This window comes from Ambystoma mexicanum, chromosome 6p (assembly GCF_040938575.1).
Source record: "Ambystoma mexicanum isolate Mex_15411 chromosome 6p, UKY_AmexF1_1, whole genome shotgun sequence".
NCBI classification, from domain to species: Eukaryota; Metazoa; Chordata; class Amphibia; order Caudata; family Ambystomatidae; genus Ambystoma; species Ambystoma mexicanum.
In genome coordinates this window covers 480733509-480752361 of record NC_090935.1, presented here as the reverse complement: position 1 = coordinate 480752361, position 18853 = coordinate 480733509, and the positions used below count along the sequence as shown (strand labels likewise).

Below are 18853 nucleotides of genomic sequence, written 5' to 3'. Positions count from 1 at the left end.
AAAGAGCGCAATCCAAACAAGCATCTTTATAAGACATTCAAGTCATCTTAAGGGTAAATGTGTCACCCCTAGCACTAACAACCTGGCCTTGAAGCCAGGCGTCTGCACCTTCTAAAGCAGTCCAACAGACTAAACCAATTGTGTTGGGGGAATAGATTTTTCCAGATTTAGCAAAAGATTATTCATGGATCCAAGAAATCTGGCTCAATTGCAACACTTCGTTTTAGGTACTCCAAAACCCAATGAAAGTTGGGCGCCTCTGATCACAAACGTAGCCCACCCAGATACACATTACTGGACCAGGGCCTGCTAGTAGCTGCTGCCAATGGCGCCCACCAAGATCGATACCTGCATCCACCAGTCACCATATGCCCAGTTCCCAATAGAGTGTACATGAGAGGACGCCACGCGTCGCCCACTGAGATGCTTTACTAAGAAACGGAGACGTGCCATAATACAACAATAACCAAAATGACTAGCCTCCCGTAAAGGGAAAAGTGACAGGTACGGATGTGTTTCCTACAACTGGCGCTGTGGTCACTAGATAAAGAGCACAGGTGTGTAATGAAATTAGAGAAGAAATCAAGATTCAACAATGCAGTTAAGTGTCGATTCCCCACACACGCATTTTATTCAAATAAGGTTGGCGATTAGCGCCGTCCATCAACGCCCGGGACCGTCTCAACCTTTCCCCCATAAAACCACCACCGGTCCTGCTCCTCTGCATTTTTTACTTCGTTCTAGTGCACTGTTCCCCTTTTCGATACCCCCGCGGTTACCACTCGTACCTCCATAACACGTCGCAACCCCTTAGAGCGCCAACTCGCCGCTTCTACCCCCGTTTCCATACCCAATAACGTTCCCATTAGCCCAGGCTTACCCTGGTCGGTCAGGCTTGCTGAGCCCCTCTGCCACCTTAGGCTTTTTGCCGGCTCCAGACCCACTCTCCTCTTCGAACACGCTGAATAACTCATCTCCAAACGCATCCGCCATCTTTCCAAGACACTAGCAACAGCGATTCTAACGGTGCGCGTGCGCACCGGAAACAGAAAAAGCGCATGAGCGCCCACAATGCACTCTGCTGCACCGGCTCCGACGGGACCCTGGAGTGGACACAATTCTTTAGAGTGCACTGAGTGCCCGGACTGAACTGATAGAGCTGCCATGGGTGGCAAAAACAAGAAGCCCAGAGGCAGCGGTGTAGCCGCCACCACAGCCTGTGCCAGAGCTCGCAGCACTGGTGTGCAGGGGCCCGAGGAGTCCAGTAACAGAGTCCGGCAGGGCCAGCCTCTCCCTGCACGAGAGCCCCGTGGCAAGCAACAAGGTACATCTGTCTGGGCTAGGTAGCCCTGCGTGGGTAGATGTAGATCTTATTCTCTTTGATCGTGAATGGCACGTTTGTAAACAAAACGTTTAACATAATAGAGCACTGGCGTTAGATTATGGGGTTGGCCTTGGGCCAAAGGTTAATGCTTTCATATTAAGTATGATGATTCAAATGTATGAGACCTCTATTGAAGTCAAATGAGTAATTTAGTAAGGCCAGCAGAGAGATAGCTGCCAACTGAGCCGCCACTCAACTCGCGTTTTTAGTTTGCAATGTAACAGCGCACACCTGTCTGCCCATGTGTCAGAAAATATGGGAGCAGCGCAAGTTTAGAAATAAAGTGATCACGTTACTAAAGTCATGAATCCCTGCGATTCAAAGCGAACTTTTCTTTTGCATACAATGGCTTTAATGAGTTTGCTTTCTGTGACCAATCCTATGCACACCACAGGGCTTTGATTGTCTGTGACGATCTCTGCTCAAAGGCGACCTGTGCGGTTGGTTGCCCAGGGCGATCGCCATGCGGTCTGAGATGTCTTTATCACATCACATCCCATCTGAGCAGGCGTGCCACAGGGATCGAACCTCGGACCCTTCCTGTTCAACCTCTTCACCAACGACATCCCGACAGACCTCCACAAGAGCGACCTGGCGCTGTATGCAGACGATGTTGCAGTCATCTCCCGGTCATTCAGCGAAAAGGACATGGCGATGATCCTGCAAGCTTCATTGGATACCATCTCAACGTGGTAAAGCGACTGGCGGATAGAATTCAACACCAGCAAGACAACTGCAACGCTGTTAACCAGAAAGAAGATCAAGGAGCACCCACACATCAGCCTCAACGGGGAGACCATCAAGTGGGAGAGCACCCGCTACCTCGGCATGACCTTGGACAGCACACTCAACTGGGAAAGCCATATCAAGAATACTCAGCAGAAGGCAACAGGAAAGATGGCAGCACTGCACACACTCCTGAAGACCAAGTCCATGCCCCTCCGGACAAAGATCAACGTATGCCTGCCCAGCATGGATGACCTGCCATGAGCGACACCGGAAGAGTCTTCAGATAGTCCAGAACAAGGCCCTGCGGATATCGACTGGAGCTCCAATCTTCACAAGGACAGCTGACCTTCATAGAGAACTGGACATCAAGATATTGGACGAACATCTTGAGAAGCTGAGTAAGAACTTCTGCCAAGGACTGGATCAGAACCCAAACCCTCTGATCAGAAGACTCACTGCCACCACTGCAAACCCCTTCGACCGCTATCCATCACGGCGAAGACCCTGTGAAACCAGCCCTACTGTGACAAGTCCACACAGACCAAGAAGAATCCAAACCTACGACTACACACTCAACCCAAGAAGATGGAGTAATGAGACTCAAGCCTCGGTATCCAAAAATCACTGCTGATGGATAAAATCTATCAGCAAGAAGACGATAACGAGCGGTTGCCCAGGGCCTCCGTCTTATGGGAGTCTTGCAGCCTCCACTCGCCTCTAAAATCCTCACCAGGAGGCTGAAATGACTGTTGGGAAGAATTCTCAGAAATGTGCCAATTCCCTCTACCTTAGAGACCCCCAGCAACTTTGCTGGATTTTGAGGACTTGGTTTTTTTGAACCTGGAGAGAGTGAGACCCATTTTCCCAACCTCTCATGTATTTTAATGTGATTTCTGAACTCTGTTTCTTTTGATTGTGGAGTCTGACAAATTCCATAGGCATCATCTTTTACATTGTGGCACGCAGCACCTTTAGTGCAGTGACACAGGTATGTCTCTTAGATTTCCCCAAGGTTTAAATACCTTCTCTGGGATGAACTACTGTTTCCCAGGGCAGTAAAGTGAAATTGACTTTACTTCCATTTGTAACTTTGACCCAGCACACACTATCTTACAATAGGGTGCTGGAGGGGTTACTTAGTATCCCCTTTTGTCTAGCTTATCATGTAACATTTTTTATGTTAGCCTTTCCTCAGTGAATGGCTGGTGGCAGTGGTTTCGTTTTTACTACCATGGTGTGCATTTACCGCGGGCTGTGTTCGCAGCTGCAGTAAAGCACCCAAGGGTGCCATTTTTGTCAAAATGGCCCAGTCTTCTTCTTTTTTTCACCATTTTTTTGTGGAAAGGTACTTCTTGAGATTTACTCTGTGCGCCAAACCAGGTTTGGTGCCTTTGTTCGTTTTGCCTTTGGCGGGATTCACAAGTGAAACCCACCCCTGGCTCCAGGGTGTCTGGGGTAGGCAGGAAGTGGGGGAGGTGCCCGAAAGTCCCTGTGCTTGGTCTCCTAGGAGACCCAAAAGTACTCTGTGATGATTGGCTGGCTGACTGTCCGGCAAGGACAGCCACGCTGGTGGATGACTGACAGCTAGGCTGGAATGAAAGGGAGAGAACTGTGTAACAGACGAGTCTTTTGGCTTGGAAGGCAGAGTCGACCACTGGACAAAGGAACCAAAGAAGAACTTGAAGAGGATGCCTGCTGCAACTCCTCGACTGTTGGTTTGCCCAGTGAAGCCCTGCTGCTGTGCTGAAAAGCCAGGTTTGCATCGACGGAGAAGCCCCTGCAAGGACGACTTCTCCCCTTGAGTTGGTGGGACCAATCAACTCTAAAGTAAGCCACGTGAGCATCCTTCTCTGAGCTGGTTGAATTTCCACAGAGTTACTGCTGGAAACCGTAGAGCCAGGGAGAGAAACGCCAGATTGTGTGCGTTGCTTTTAAGTTGGCCAAGAGCTCCAGGAAGATCCTCCGGACTCCCAGGAAGCAGGACTGACCAAGCCTGAGCCCCCTCAACAGAGTGCGGAACCCGGGAAGCCCACCTCGACAGCCAGGAACCGCATTGTTGATATTTGCGGTAGGCGGTACGAGCTGAAACACTGAACAGCCACTGAAAGTGAAGTTTGCCGGTTGCAAGTTTTGACCGTCCCAGTGCAGTGCACGAGTCCCCCGACGTCCTCCCTCTTGTCCCCATGACTGAGGCCCAGGTACAGTGAGATCTGCAGAGCTGCACAGGAACAGGAGTCATCTGCTGCATCTTTTCTTCATTTTAAAGGTACTGTACAAAGTCAAAGAAAACTTACCTCTTGCTGTAGAATTGCTTGCATCTTCTACCGCTCACAAGTCTAACGGCTTGTGGCCTGCATTGATTCATCTTTTTCTTCAAAGACTTCTGAAACCTTGTGCAAATACTTTTCTACTTACCTTCAAAGAAGTGCTTCAGCCCATATTGACTTTGGCTTAGCCTGTTTTAACCGAATGACTCTTGTTGTGGGATATGAAAGTAATTGCCTGCTTGAGAAATACTTGTGGTATCTTGTTTGTTCTAATAATCTTTTCCCTTTTTACTTGCTCTTAAACTAATTCTGAATGCCAACAGTAATACAATAATGTCAACAGCACCCTAGCAATTGAAGTCACCTGTGGGTGTAGCTCTCTGCTGCATGCCATCCCAATGGGTATTTATTGATTCTGAACTTAAGAGAGTGTATGATTTTGAAGTATATTTGTGTGGTGTTTTACAGTGCTCCCTTCTGAAGAAGGCTTATATTAACTGACTGGTAAATAAATTAATAATTGTTTTATTAAGAAACCCTGTGTGTAAGTGTTTGCTTGAATACTTGTCACTGTGAATCTCTGTGTAACTCCCTTACAGCTCACATTGACCCCTCTCGAGATGAGCCTGGCTACTCGTCCACACTACCAACCTGTGTAGTACAGACTTATACCAAAGGTTGGGTTACTACTGCCAGGAGGTCAGGGTTATTGTAGTGGACCCTAAGGGTATTGCATACAATATTGCCTAACAATGACCCTAACGGACAATCCCCAAAGCTAGCATAGGGCCATGTACATGCCTTAACTAGTTTGCACAGTTGAAATGGCAGCAAGTCTTCTAATTTGCCATTGACGTTCGGGCGATCAGAGCTGATAGTGGGTTTTTGAAGCTTCTCTAAAGACACATAAGTGGAGTCACAAAATCCTGACTTGCCCATTTTTTTAAAACTCTAATTTATTTCTGTCATGTCACGACAAAAGTTTTATTTTTATTGTTTTGAACTTCATATTATCTTTGCATAAGGAATAATTACAAGCTGTAGGATGTTTCTGTAAGGCTTCGCATTAAGTTTCAGAACAAAGGGAAGAATTAATGGTTTTATATTACTTAGCATTAAATTACTTGTACACCGGAATTCTGAATGGGGATTGTAAAGCTACAGTCATACTCTTCTTGATTGACATACTCTTCTTGATTGATTGATTTCTACGAGGACTTTGATGGTTGTTGGATTGGTTTATTATATGGTATTACCAAACGGAGATAAGAAGATATGCGGGGCACAAATCCCAGTTTCTCCCCTTAAAGAGTATGCTCTATTGCAAATCATTTTTTTTCTTACTCAAAATATTATCTGCCAACATTTTTAGTCTGCAGAAGTGATTGTTTATAGTATACACTTTCCCAAAAATCCTTAGTCATAGTTTTTTAGACAATAAATGTTTCTCCATTTTATGTCAGTGGCTAATCATTTGCAGTTATTTGTCTCTTGTACTGTAAAGCCCTGTGATGTACTAGAGTATAAACAATGAATGTCATGCCTTGTGATGTAATTTATTTGTCCCGGACGGCGATGTGCATGCATATGCATATTAGGGAGCCTCTCCAGTCTTTTGTTACACAGAGACTTGCACATCTTAGAACCAAACCTGCTTTTTTAAAAACATGTTATTATTATGGCTCTTGGTTCATTACAATCCTTTGTCAATGAAACAAATAACTGACAGCCTAGGCAAAAAAAACGTACAACATGGATCGTACAACATAGCTCATGTGTGTTAGAAATCCAGTAACGGTTACTTCTCGTACTCATGATCCTGTTCCAATCCTGTTCTTTTCAAAGACCACTTTTAGGTATTGTATTAAACAATACATTGTTGTGTGGTTTTCACCTCAGAGGAGAAGTAACCACAGGACGTCAGCGCCTCTTTGCTGTGAGTCCTCAACTCGTTTCCCCAGGTGATTAGTTCTTAAATCAGTCAGACCTTAACGAAATAATACAATGTGCTTATGGGTTTCTTTTACCCCTGGCTTATTGTAGAAGTGACATTCCAAGGAGTCAGCTAGCTTGTAGATCTGCAAAAGCTGCTTCGTGGGTAAAAGGCTTAGCCTGAAGCTCATGAATTGATTCCTATACCAGTTGTTAGGGCATTTGACCATATATTTTGGAAGAGAGCCCCTGGCCTTGTTTTCATTCTGCATTGCTGTGGGATGCTTGAAAGAGTTCATATCGTCTTGTGTCTTAATCCAATCATCCTGCCAGAGCTTCCATTTCACCTTAGCCGGATTGTTAATCAATTCCTCTAGGTCAATTCTCAAGTGGTTCTGACATCTTTTCCTCCATTGGGTTAGTTACTATCTTTCCTTAATTCTTCTCCCAATACTCGATATGACCTGGCAGGGATACAGAGCATGCATTTTCTATACAGCGCCAATGATTTCCATATCTACCTCACCGGTAGCGAGATAAACCCCAGCTCGTATCTAATGACAGCCGTAGGGATTAGATTAGGAAGACAGAGTATTTTCTGCCAAAAGCTTTCTTCCAATGAGGGCCAAATCTTCCACAGGGTGCCTAGAAACCCTTCAGCACCATACATTAAGGCGGGGGTGACCATAGATTTGTAAAATGAAATAACCGGAAGCAGTGAGCATTTACCAATTTTCCTGTGGACAAGACGACCCAAATCCATCTGTCGGGCTGGTCCACCTTACTGTTTATGATAAGTGCTCCTAGGTAGAAGATCTCATTAACCAAAGCCAAGGCCTGCTTCTCCATGAACCATTTGAATACAAGTCTGTGTCGCGACCCCTAGGGACCAAATACCGGGATGTTGGTTTTAGCTAAGTTCACGGTCATCCTTTTGGCAGACAAGTAAACCGTAGAGGCTGTCCAAGGCCCTCTGCAGACCAATTGGCATAGTATCAAACAAAACAAGATCATCCGCGTAGAAAAGTATTGGCAGATGTTGTCCACCTATCTTAGGAGGAAAGGCTCGAATATTGCTAAGGTGGAACCCACCGTCTGAAATAAATAAATTTAAACAAAGACGGGGCCAGCGGGCATCCTTGCTTTAGGCCCCCAAATGTGCTGATACTAGAGGTTAGGAGACCTTGTGCGTTGAGGCGAATTTGCACACAGGTAGAATTGTAGAGGGACTTAATCTGCGCCAGTAGAAAAGGTGGACAATTCCACGCTTCAATTTTAGACCACAGTGCAGAAATGTCTGATTAACACTTTCTGTTTCTAGTTTTTTTCATTTTTATTTTTTTAGTTGTGCTGTCAGTTTTATAAGTTTAATGACTTCTGTGTACTGAAACCATTTTTTCATAGAAATGTAAAAAATATTGTTAAAAGCAGTCGTTTCATTCCAAAAATTAAATGAACTTTGAAATAACTTCTATTTATTTATGAATACTCAGGTCAAAAAACCTACAGCTTTGCATCCCCCGCTGACTCAAGATGTGCAGCAAACTGTGATAAATCCATACTGAAGGTGACTATTTGTTCTTATGTTACATTTGAAAGTTCTTTCTGGAAGCTAAAACATGAACTTAAAGTATCTTTATACATCGCGAAGTGGGAGCATGGCTTTGTATTTTGGTGGCATGCAATGAATGCAGTGTTCAGATACTCTGCGTGCCACCTTTCATGATGATTTTGTAGCAACCTCTTGGAGTCCATGCCAAAGATGGGACAAAAGTGTTTTATGGCAGTTTTGCAGTGTATTTTGAACTACAATTGTTGCTTTATTAATTTATCAGATGTTTACGCTTTCACAATTGCTCAAGTATTAACTTACTAGTGTTATCTGGTGCTTATACATGTCAAAATTATCTGTCAGTATTTTAGTTATTGGTGGTGTCCGGTTTGTATATTTAAAAAATAATTAACAGCATTGCTTTGTACATTTTCAGTTTTGTTTACCTTTCGAGTGAAGTTTGATGTAGCTGCCCACCTGATCTTGCATCTTTGATAAAATGCTTATAGACTTGTCTTTTGCCTGTGTGCTGAAGTGAAAAACATGATGCATCATTTTTGTTGTAAACCTTTTAACCTTAAAGTAGTAAATGCAAGTAGTAAAATAAAAAGTAGCAAATGCAACTGCTAGAAAGCACTGTAGAACCAGACAACAGAACTCTCTTCATTGTGACCATAATCCCTCATTAGAGTTCAGTACAAAACAGTCCCTTTTCATTTAAATATTGCTGGTTCGGGTCGCCTGATCAGTTCATTTTAACTGGTGCTGAGTTTAGTTAAGTGTCCCCTTTAGGGCTAACTAAGCTTGGTTCCTATTTTCTTCAATGCATGCATTCTGGTTACTGTTAGTTTTCAATTGTACCTTGTTCTGTGTACAGAGTGACTGCACATTAATACAACTTGTAACAAGACCTGGGATCAAAATAATGTGGCAATGCTTGGCAAAAAGGACAAATTCATTCCATTCAACACAAGTTTCAATGCTTGGATCCAATGAGGTGCTCGACCTCGCCCCCTCTAACAATGCTGTATCTTGAGGCCCCACTTGCTCACTCGAGCCTTCACTCTCTGGGAGAGCGTGAGCATTCTTTTCAATCCACGTTTATTCTTCTCTTGGCTTTCAGCATTAGTATCCGTCCTTGTGTCCCTTGGGACACCTCAGCACTTGTGCAGGCTGTTCTTATTTTCTCTAACCCCTGGACTTCTCTTGTCTATCTTGTAAGGGTGTTGAAGAAGAAGTCCGACAAGGAGATGGCATGTTTTGGGTTATACTTTTATTTTTAAAACCACAAAACCTAACTATCCCTGTCTCCGAGTGGTTTCCCTGCCTCATTCCAGGAAAATAAGCAAATGTCATAATGTCCGTCAAATGATAATCTGTCTGTCAATAACTGTCTCTTTGGAAATAAAACCAGCATTTTCAGCTTTACCCAAACCATGGACACTCAGATTTGTGTGAAGCTCTTGGAAGAGATGACTGTGGAAAGCCTCACAAATCCCACTTGGGTCTTGCAATGTAAATACACAGGAGCCTGAGAGAAATCTGAGGAACCCTCCTGGGGAAGAATACCCAAGCCCTGGACTGGTGCTTTGTGCCGATGACGTGGACTTTGAATGGTACAGTAGTAGAAGTCCCTTGGACCCTGGTATGAATAACAATCCAGGAAAAGCAGGCAGAAGATAGATGGTGGATTAGAGAGAGGAGTGGATTAGAGAGAGGAGTACTACCAAATGTTCCCCTCAGCAGTGCAAACCAAGTAAGGACACTGTAGCCTGGAACGATATTGCTACGAGTAGACGGACAGGCTTATATGTTAACAAAGGTAAACGCCATGGGAAAGAAGATACCCAAAGGGTAGTTATCGTAGAATGGGTGGGTAAGGAGCGCAACCGAGGCAAAAGGGAGTGCCAGATCTCCCCATCTGAAAAAGAGCTGCTTCCGCTGCAGTGTCACAGAGTGACTTGGAGGAATGGGAATGTGTTGTGCCGGGTGAAAATGAAACGCTAGCCGATGAAGCAAGGTTCTGCAGTCCCACATAGCAAGCGAATCTGCCTTCACCACGATGAAGTGGGAAGAAGGGGCTGGTGCACGGGTTGCACAAGCAGTAGAAGAAGCAAGGTCCTGACGGCCCACGTCGGATCAAGGGTTAAGAGGAAGGTATACAAAGGAAGGAGCAGCGAGGAGAGATGGGGAAACAGCAGAGCGGAAAGAGAATAACCAGGAAAGCCAGTAGAGTAGAAGAATACTTACAGGAGCGTGGGTTCAAGAGAGAAGCGATATGCAGGGCTGGATGCTGCCATCTGATATATACACAATCCTGGATGCTTCGGAACCTGCTGGTGGCCATTTTGGAAGACTAGACCACAGATGGCACTGCTCCAAAAAGGAACAAGCCTCTCACTTGCATTCTCTTCCATCTATGCCACAGGGACCAGGAGGGGTTGCGATGTGTGACACTGTCCTTGTCCAAAACCCTGCTTCTATCCATTAAACTTCAACCTATGAAGTTTTAAATAACAAAGTTCTTCACTAGGAGAATGCCTCCCTTCTCCTGGTTTCCCTCCTCTTATTAAAGCGATGTCTCTGTAACTCTTGTAGCTCCTGCCGAGCTTACTTCACTAGGCCCCCAAAAGCTTCCTTGGTCTGGCCTTCTCTCCAAATGCCTTCTTCGTAGAGGATATTATTGCCTATGAACAGTTCCCTTGAGATTTGCTGAGTGGTCTTTTGACTACCACTGCGAAGAGGAGATACTCCTCTAATGTGTTGTTTATATTCTTGGTTGGAATTTTGGGAAGTGACTTTATGATTGCCACTGCGATGAGGAAACACTTCTCTGTGGTACTCTGTCTTCCAACTTGGGTCAGTTGTCGTATCCCTGCCACTGTAGTGAGAAAACCATCCTCTATTTCGCATTTCAGCTTCTGTTGGGTCAGTGGACCTGTGACTGCCACTGTTGCGAGGAAATTCTCCTCGGATGCTCACTCCACTGTTCCCAATAGTTATATTGCTACTACTTGGCCAAAGCAAATCCACTTAAGCCGGCCTTTCTTCCACCTCCGGGTCTCTCGTACCTTCCGTTAACTTCTCTGGGACTTCAGTACGCCCCTGAGACTTCCTGGGACTGGGATCCGTCTATCTGGTTCATCGGTCACTCTCCTCTGCTCTGCAGCACATGCTGACTATGTGCTCTACTGTACTGCTTGGTTCTCTTTTCCTGGTTTGAGCTCCGGCCCGCTCCCGCTGGACCCACAGGGAACTCCCTTATTGATCCGCCTTTACTCTCCTACTCCTCAAGTCTGCAGCCAAGATTCGTAACTACTTGAGTTCATGGTCTCTTCTTATACATTGCCAGTCCCTCCCAGGCAGTTGATCAAAGTCCTTTTTTTTTTCTTTTGACACCTTGATCTTTATGCCTCCTCGGGACCACCTTGTACCAGTACTAGCGCAGTCCGTAATCTTCATGTCTTCTGTGCTCTTCTTCGTCCTAGTGCTTTCTGATTTGGCTGTATCCCATGTACTATAGTAATACATTGGTCTGCTTGGTTTGGAATGGAGGGCAGAGTGCTAGGGAATGTTGGGTAATGGCGTTCAATGGGCTGTACCCCAGGTAGTTGTCTTTATCCCCCAATGGGGTGTCCCTCCCCCTGAGGCCTCCCCCCCCCCCCCCGCATTAAACCACTTTTGAGGGGACTTTTGTGTAGCCGCCACTTCTCCTTAGCATCACGGAAAAGGACTCCCCCCCCCCCCCTAACCCCCCCATGGGATAAGTGACGACACCCAGTGAATAGTCACAATGTCTAGCAGGGTTTGCACCCCTTACTCTTTATGTGACTCTTCAAGATCATTCTCTTGGGTCTGTGTTATTTATTCATGGGCCTCTAGCCGGTGAATGACTCTGGGTTTGTGTCCCTTTCTCCTTATGGGTCTTATCCCCTCCACTCTCTTGGGTCTCAATGCTCTTATTACTGCATACACTTTGGTTCTGGCTCCCATTGTTCACGGGCCCTTTAGCCAGTGAATGACTCTGGGTTTGGGCTTCCCTGCAGCGTTTGGCTGCCCGCCTCCCTTCTTCCTTTGCAGCTGCAGCCCTCACCATCAAAGGGCCTCACCACCAGTGCTCATGGTTCTCTCTCTCTCTCTGGCTCAACTCTATGGGAGTTGAAGAGATGTGACCCCAGCGTTCCTGGATTTGGGAAAGTTTCAAGGCCTCTGGGCCCACCATGTCCTTTCAGTGCTCTTGCCTACAGGTTGCGCTCGTTCTGTGCTCCATTGGGGGCATCTCCTCCCCTGCTGTTTGGATTGATTTCTGGAAATCTCCTCCAGTTGAAGGCTCTGTTGTTTTTATAGGTGTCTCTGAAACAAGAAGCGACAAATAGTTGGTTACAGGATGTACGGCTTAAGGGGTCAGCATGAATTGTCGGATAAAGAAAAAGGCTTTATCATTTGAACAACCTCTTTCATCCACATGTAAGTGGAGCAGGGACGAACACCCTGGATTCATCACGATCCCCAGAGTGGTTAAGTGACTGAGAGAAAAGGAAATTCAAAAGGTGTCCCTGAAATAGAATGACGGAGAAATCCCCAGATTTGACAGCAAAGAGAATTGGCAACAGCCACAACCTCAACACCTAGGCCAGGGCCTGTGGTAAAGATACCTAGGATTGGCGGTCAGAAGCCAGCAGCTAACCTTTTTCATAACAAAAAGCACAGGAAGGCTCTGCACATTTTCCTGAAAGGTGTAAAGCTGATCCAACAATGGATGCTCAACTGTGGTATTCAATCCAAATAACGAAGTAGAAACAATGATATCTTGGGAGATGTACATGGAGATCAATTCCAGTGCAGAGATTTAATAGTCGACTGAATTTACAAAAAGGGGCCACCCCAGACTGACCAGGAGATTTCTTGCAACAGCTCGGCCTACAGCCTTTCCCCATCAACGTGGCCCATTGAGTATAATCTAGAACAATGACGTGAGGTCATAAGGGTTAGTCCCTTTTTGTGTACTTTTTGTATCTCTCATATCTTTTATGTCTCCAATATATTTCACGTCTCTCAGAGATGTACAGAAATTACAAGATTCACTTTAGTGCCCCTCAACACTTCCAAGTAAGCAAGGCACCTCTGAACGTTCACCGTCCAGAAGAGAAGCCTCTTTGCCACTCTTGGCTTTCTGTAACACGAGTAACCAAAATGCCTTTAAGAATCTTTTTCTACCTTTCCTACTTTTGGCTTTGGCAATGTGAGTTATACCAACTTTTTGGGAACAATCACAATCAGCAAGCTTCACCTTCTTACAACCTTGCATTTGCCCCTTCTCTTCCTGCCAACCAGAGCAGCTCAATTGTATTCCTTGTTGTTAGTCTCTTTGGCGTGTTTGCTGGTGTTTCCGACCCGTGGCATATGAGTGCCGCAAAGTCCATGCTTTCAGAAAGTGTTTCCTGGCGGATTAATCCTGCAGATCCCTCATTAAACCCCTGCTTAAAGTCCCCAACCAGGTGGCCAGGGAAAGGCAGACACTTGCTGATCCTGACCTTGTGGGTGGTGTTCTGCCGGAGCATTACCTGGGAGGTTCTCAACTGTTTGTACTCCTATCAGCAGTACACCCAGGCATCCCAATGAGTGCCAAGTGGCAGGGGAGTACACCAGCTAATCAATGTAAAGTATGTGAAAAGAAAAGGCAATGTGAAAAGATTTCTGCAGGAGAGTTTACCAGGAGACCATCTAAGTTGTATAGAAAATACATGTTTGTCATCCTTTCAAACACCACTGTTGGAGGGGAAAGGACACTCCTTATTCTTGAGTGTTGTGTGAAAGTGGCATCTCCACTAATCTTAAGCGAACAATAGTTAGAATCAAACACTTTTTTTTTTCTTACTTTTTTTTGTTTGTGGTTTAAAAAAATTCCCGATTTAAGCCAATACACTTTAACTTTGTGCACCAAACATACTACACTCCAGTCAGGAAACATAGACACCACCCAGAAGCGTCAGCCCAGTACGAGAGATGCGCATTTGCCAACGCTGATTTTCTTCATCTGGCATGGGGTTGTCCTGGTATCCAGCGCTTCTGGACTTCTGTTATACAAACAACATCCGACATTATAGGCGAACAGATAACCCCCTTACCACTGGGTCCGCTTCTCGGCCTCACTAAATATCTACAGCCAGCGTCACGCAAGCTAGCAGCGCTCCTCATGGTGCTGGCACGTAGAAGAATTGCTATGTCGTGGGGTCGCGGCCCACTCCCCAAGATAGCTGACTGGGAGAAGGATATAACATACTGCCAAGATATGGACACCGAATTTATCCGAACCCTGCCCTTACATGCGCGCCCTCCCGACATCTGGGGGCCATACATCACCTACCTGATGAACAATGCTGAAGCTTCAAACTCGGACAATCCAAGCCCCCAGAGCGAGAGACCATGGGACGGAGGTACATGGAGGCAACGTGGAAAGCCTTCCATCTGACTCAGACAAAAGATGGTGGCATTCAAAGTAAAGATGGACACAGGGTTGGGGGGCGGAGGGGCGGGAGGATTGTTGTTGGGGATTGCATTTGACGGCTCCCTGTTGGAGCACTGCTTATTTGCTACAGTAAAAAGTTAAAAATAAAGTTTTTTTTAAAAAAAAATGCATTTTTAAAAATTACATATATTTACATCAGTATTCGATAGATATGAATTAATTCATAAACAAATCAAATACAAAAATACATTTCTACCTAAAAAAATAACCGATATATAAGAAAATAATCATTCCTTATTTTTTTCCCCTGTATTAACAAAAAAACCTATTAACACATCTCCATTTCATTAACAAAGCCTTTCGAGAGGTGTTATTCTATAAGTTCACAACACTCCTTAAAACCTTAAAAATGTATTACTATATAGCATGTTATTTTACATCCAGACAATACTTGGTGCTAACATATCATTGGCATTAGTATGTAGACTTGTAAGCACCCCATGGATGTTACAATCCTCTGCTTCAGAGCTGGTTACACAGTTAACGCCAAGTTGTCTTCTATAATCCTTAATGGCTGTACCAAAGCAAAAATGAGTGGATTGTGATTCCCTATCATCATCCTTTCCCATAGGAATTTCAGACAATCCACAATCCACAAAGTTTGGATTAACACATTTTAACAAGATGTTTGTTCGAGGTAATCTGAATTGCGGACCTTCCAGTACCAGGAACTTAAGTGTTTCCAAGGGCGCAGAACAGGTAGAAAATATGTGATTCACCTCGAACCCGTTAGAGAACGGTCCCAGTACTTACAACGTTCCCTTGTTCGAAATTGAATTTAAAACTTATAAAATACATACATGCATGTATACATATGGGGGAAGATGCTTCTGTATGAACAACACAGCAATCTTTTGTGTTTAAATTTTGCATAATCAGTAAACGTGCTATAGTTCTTAAGATGATCTAATGTCGAAGACCAATCCATCTCAACTTTTTTTTTTTTCTTTCTTTTTTTTTTTTTTACAAAAGCGAGTTTAAAGCAGTGTTTGTCATTACTTACAGAGAGATCTGCTAGCACCCTCTGCATACGTCTTTGCAATTGATTGAGAGATTTGACAATCTTAGACTCAATTACCTCCTGCAGATCTTTATCTACGGAGTTGTTTGGTGGATTCATGATCTTTGCATAATTCTTCAAGGAACGCCACACTGCCCTACAGGAGAGCGAGACTAGGCCTAGTTCATGGCGGATTACGCAATTTGGAATTGAAAGCACCTTTTATTAGGGATCCCTGTAATGAGTCTAATAGTTGGCTTAGGTCAAACAAACACATATCTAAAGTGTAAATAATCACAGCCTGAACTTTCATTAATAGAAAATCAAAGAGCAGGTTTAAAGAAAATCTGCAATATTTGGCAAAAATCAACTTTAACTGGCTTGCCAAAGGGCGCACTTTTCTGGTTAAGCCTATCTTTCCACGATTTAACGGAAAAGTTGTTACTCAAATCGTAACCTAAATAGATTATTTCTGGCATTTGCAGGATTGCCTCAACCCCAATCTTCCATTTGTAGACCTTAAGCTTCCTTCCTGCATTAAATACGATAGTGCTGTTTTTTGTTGCATTGGGTGTTAAGTTCTGGGCATGTGCATATATCTCAAACAAATGGAGCTTAGCTTGAAGCCCCGCAGGGGTCGAGTCCAATAAGATATCATCAGCGAATGCTAACCAATGCATATGCAACGCTCCCATTCTCAAAGAATTCATTCTCATACCTTGCCACTGTTTCTCCAGGTCACACAAATACAGATTAAAAAGTGTTGCAGCTAGGTTACAGCCTTGTTTCAGGCCCATACATGTTCTTATTGTCATGATCTCTGCTTCCAAAAGGACTAACCAAATCTCCAAAACCTATCCTAGTTGATGGAGAACTCGAGTTTGAAGTTAAAAGCATTCTGGACTCCAAGATCTCCAAATCTAAACTATTCTACCTGATTGACTGGAAAGGCTACGGCCCCCAAGAGAGATCCTGGGAACCTGCTGAATATGTCCACGCTCCTCGCCTAATCAAAAGATTTCACCGAACATTTCCTGACAAGCCAAAACCCCCGGAGAAGCCCGGTTTGGGAGGGGCCTTGAGGGGGGGTACTGTCATGATCTCTGCTTCCAAAAGGTCAGGGTTTTCCCAACTCCCTTGGAAGCAGATCCATAACCCAGGTTCCGAGTGCCAACCAGTCCCAATTGGGACCTTTTGGACCCAGTCCTGGCGCCAGTGGCACCAGGCTCATAAATATGCCCAGTCCCAGCGCTGGAAGCGCCGGGCTCATAATGCTTGGGTGGACTTACCTGCAGCAGACCATGCTGCTTACTTGCCTGCCAGTTGAGCCTCTGATCCCCTTCTGTTTGGAACTACTTTTCCTGTTGGGTGGGGCTGGAGCCACTCCCTAGATTCAGAACACTGAAACTCTTCTGGAAAGCAGGAACTCTTTTCTTACCTAGGCGTGGCTGTGGAAGGAGACACCGAAGCACTACAGGAGGCTATTTAAACCACACCCGGTGGATGAATCTTGCTTTGCGTTATTCTGCAACCTCTGCAGCAGAACGCTCATCGTGTCTTCTGCATCCGGTCCTGGGCCTAAGGAAAAAGGCTTACCATCCTGAATCCAGTCTTCAGCAACACCTATAAAGACAAGAAAGAACAGTTTAACATTCCGGCATCTGAAAGGCAAAGGCTTACCTACTCTTCGTGCGCTCCGGAGGTCTTCACACTGCATTCCGGCATCTGAAAGACAAAAGCTTACCAACTCTTCGCACGCTCCGGAGGCCTTCGGCGCTGCATCCCGCATCTGAAAGACAAAACAAGGTGCGTTTAAAGACATTGGGGAACTTTAATACTCACGTGCAATTACTCCTTTCCACATCTAATCCAGTGGGTATTCCGGCACCCTGCAGCCGCTCCGAACTCGTACCTGCAAAATAAAAAAAGACAGTTAGAGCGCATCGTGAAGCAGGCAACAAGCGCTTACTTACGTGCTTCCAGGCGCTTCTATTCATCACACGGGCTCCATCTTCAACTCGCTTCAGCCCGTCATCCGCCATCGCCGGAACCCTGCAAAACAAGAGACATCATTACTAAAGACTTTAAAGACATTTGAATGACTCGAAACTTACCGTTCGTGCAGTAAACGACGGACAGCAGTCCTCTGAAGTCAAGAGGCCTGCGCTACCTATCCAGTGAAGAAACTGGTTACAGCACCCTGCCCCGAGGCAGATGGAGAGCTCGGCATTCACTTACCTAAGGTGAGAGCGTTAACCTTTGGGGGTCTACAGGAGAGGAGAAGAGGAAAGAGATAGGGACACCCCAATAACCCCAGTTCATTAACCCCATATTTTCTATCTGCAGACATCTTACTCTACACGTCAGGCATACAGTGCACAGAGGTCCAGCCCAAGAGCCAACTGGGTGCTACACATCACCTTTGGAGATACGGTAGTCGCCCAGTCAAGACCGGCGCCTCTGCGAGAATCAGGTGAGCGTTACACTTATCGACTCAGTTGTCGCACCCTCCCTGGTGATCCTAACTTTGTATGCTGTATAGTTATGGAGCATAGCAATCCAAAATATCAAGGCCGCCAGGATGCCTACTTCAGTCATTTTGATCCATAGCAGATCTCTCACTACAGTATCAAAGGCTAAGGACATATCTATGCTAGCCACATATACTGGGTACGCTCCCTTCCTTTTAGTTCCTGCCAGTATATGTGCCAAAACCATAGTATTCGGGGCTGTACCCATGTCCCTCCTGAATCCTATTTGGAATTTGGACAGGATGTTATGCTGTCCTATATATGTATCCAAGTCATGGAGGATTAAGTTCGCAAATATTTTTGCAGAAGTATTTATTAGAGAAATAGGATGGTAATTATTAGGATCTTTATGGTTGCCTTTTTTTTTTTTTTTTTTAACAGTATAATTATAGATGTTCCCCACTTCTCTGGAGTGTTACCAATCTGCAAGAATGTATCAAATTTGTCTTTAAGGATATCAGCCCAAAGTGATGGATCCACCTTGTAAACACAAGGCAGAATTCCATCTGGTCCAGGAGCTTTTGAGTGCTTAAGCTTGTTAATTGCCCATACAATGTCCTGTTTTGTCCATATAAAACATTGCCTATCCTCATCAATCACATGATGATATTTCACATTTGTGAAACAAGCTGGCAATCTAAATTTCTCATACTTTTCCCACACGTCAGCTGAAATAACATTCTCCGTGAATCCACTGCAATCTAAGTTTGGCTTACGTATCACTGGCCATATTGTTCTTGTGCCGTGGTTACAAGTGGCTCTAATCAGATCACACTTTTTTTTATTTATCTTAATAATTCAAAGAGATCTGAGTTTGTTTTTGTAATGTTGTAAAGTGTGCTTTTTTAAGTAAAGATACTGCTCGTTATTTACTGATGCTTTTTAAGGGATCATAGTTCCCTGTTTTTATTGCATTTAAGCAGCTTTAC

General features: G+C 44.7%; 2 protein-coding genes across 3 annotated transcripts in view; one reads left to right on the top strand and one right to left on the bottom strand.

The window, feature by feature from the left end:
- The window catches only part of MTREX (Mtr4 exosome RNA helicase), a 1095475-nt gene extending 1094437 nt beyond the window's left edge, over positions 1-1038 (bottom strand). For both annotated transcript variants that reach the window (XM_069627280.1, XM_069627281.1), the window contains exon 1: positions 881-1038. In XM_069627280.1, coding sequence (XP_069483381.1) covers positions 881-993 — 113 coding nt within the window. In that variant the 5' untranslated portion in view covers positions 994-1038. The remainder of the gene's footprint in view (positions 1-880) is intronic.
- Positions 1039-1073: 35 nt separating this feature from the next.
- The window catches only part of DHX29 (DExH-box helicase 29), a 1426484-nt gene continuing 1408704 nt past the window's right edge, over positions 1074-18853 (top strand). Inside the window, exons 1-2 of the mRNA XM_069627279.1 lie at positions 1074-1324; positions 7806-7879. Coding sequence (XP_069483380.1) covers positions 1165-1324; positions 7806-7879 — 234 coding nt within the window. The 5' untranslated portion in view covers positions 1074-1164. The remainder of the gene's footprint in view (positions 1325-7805; positions 7880-18853) is intronic.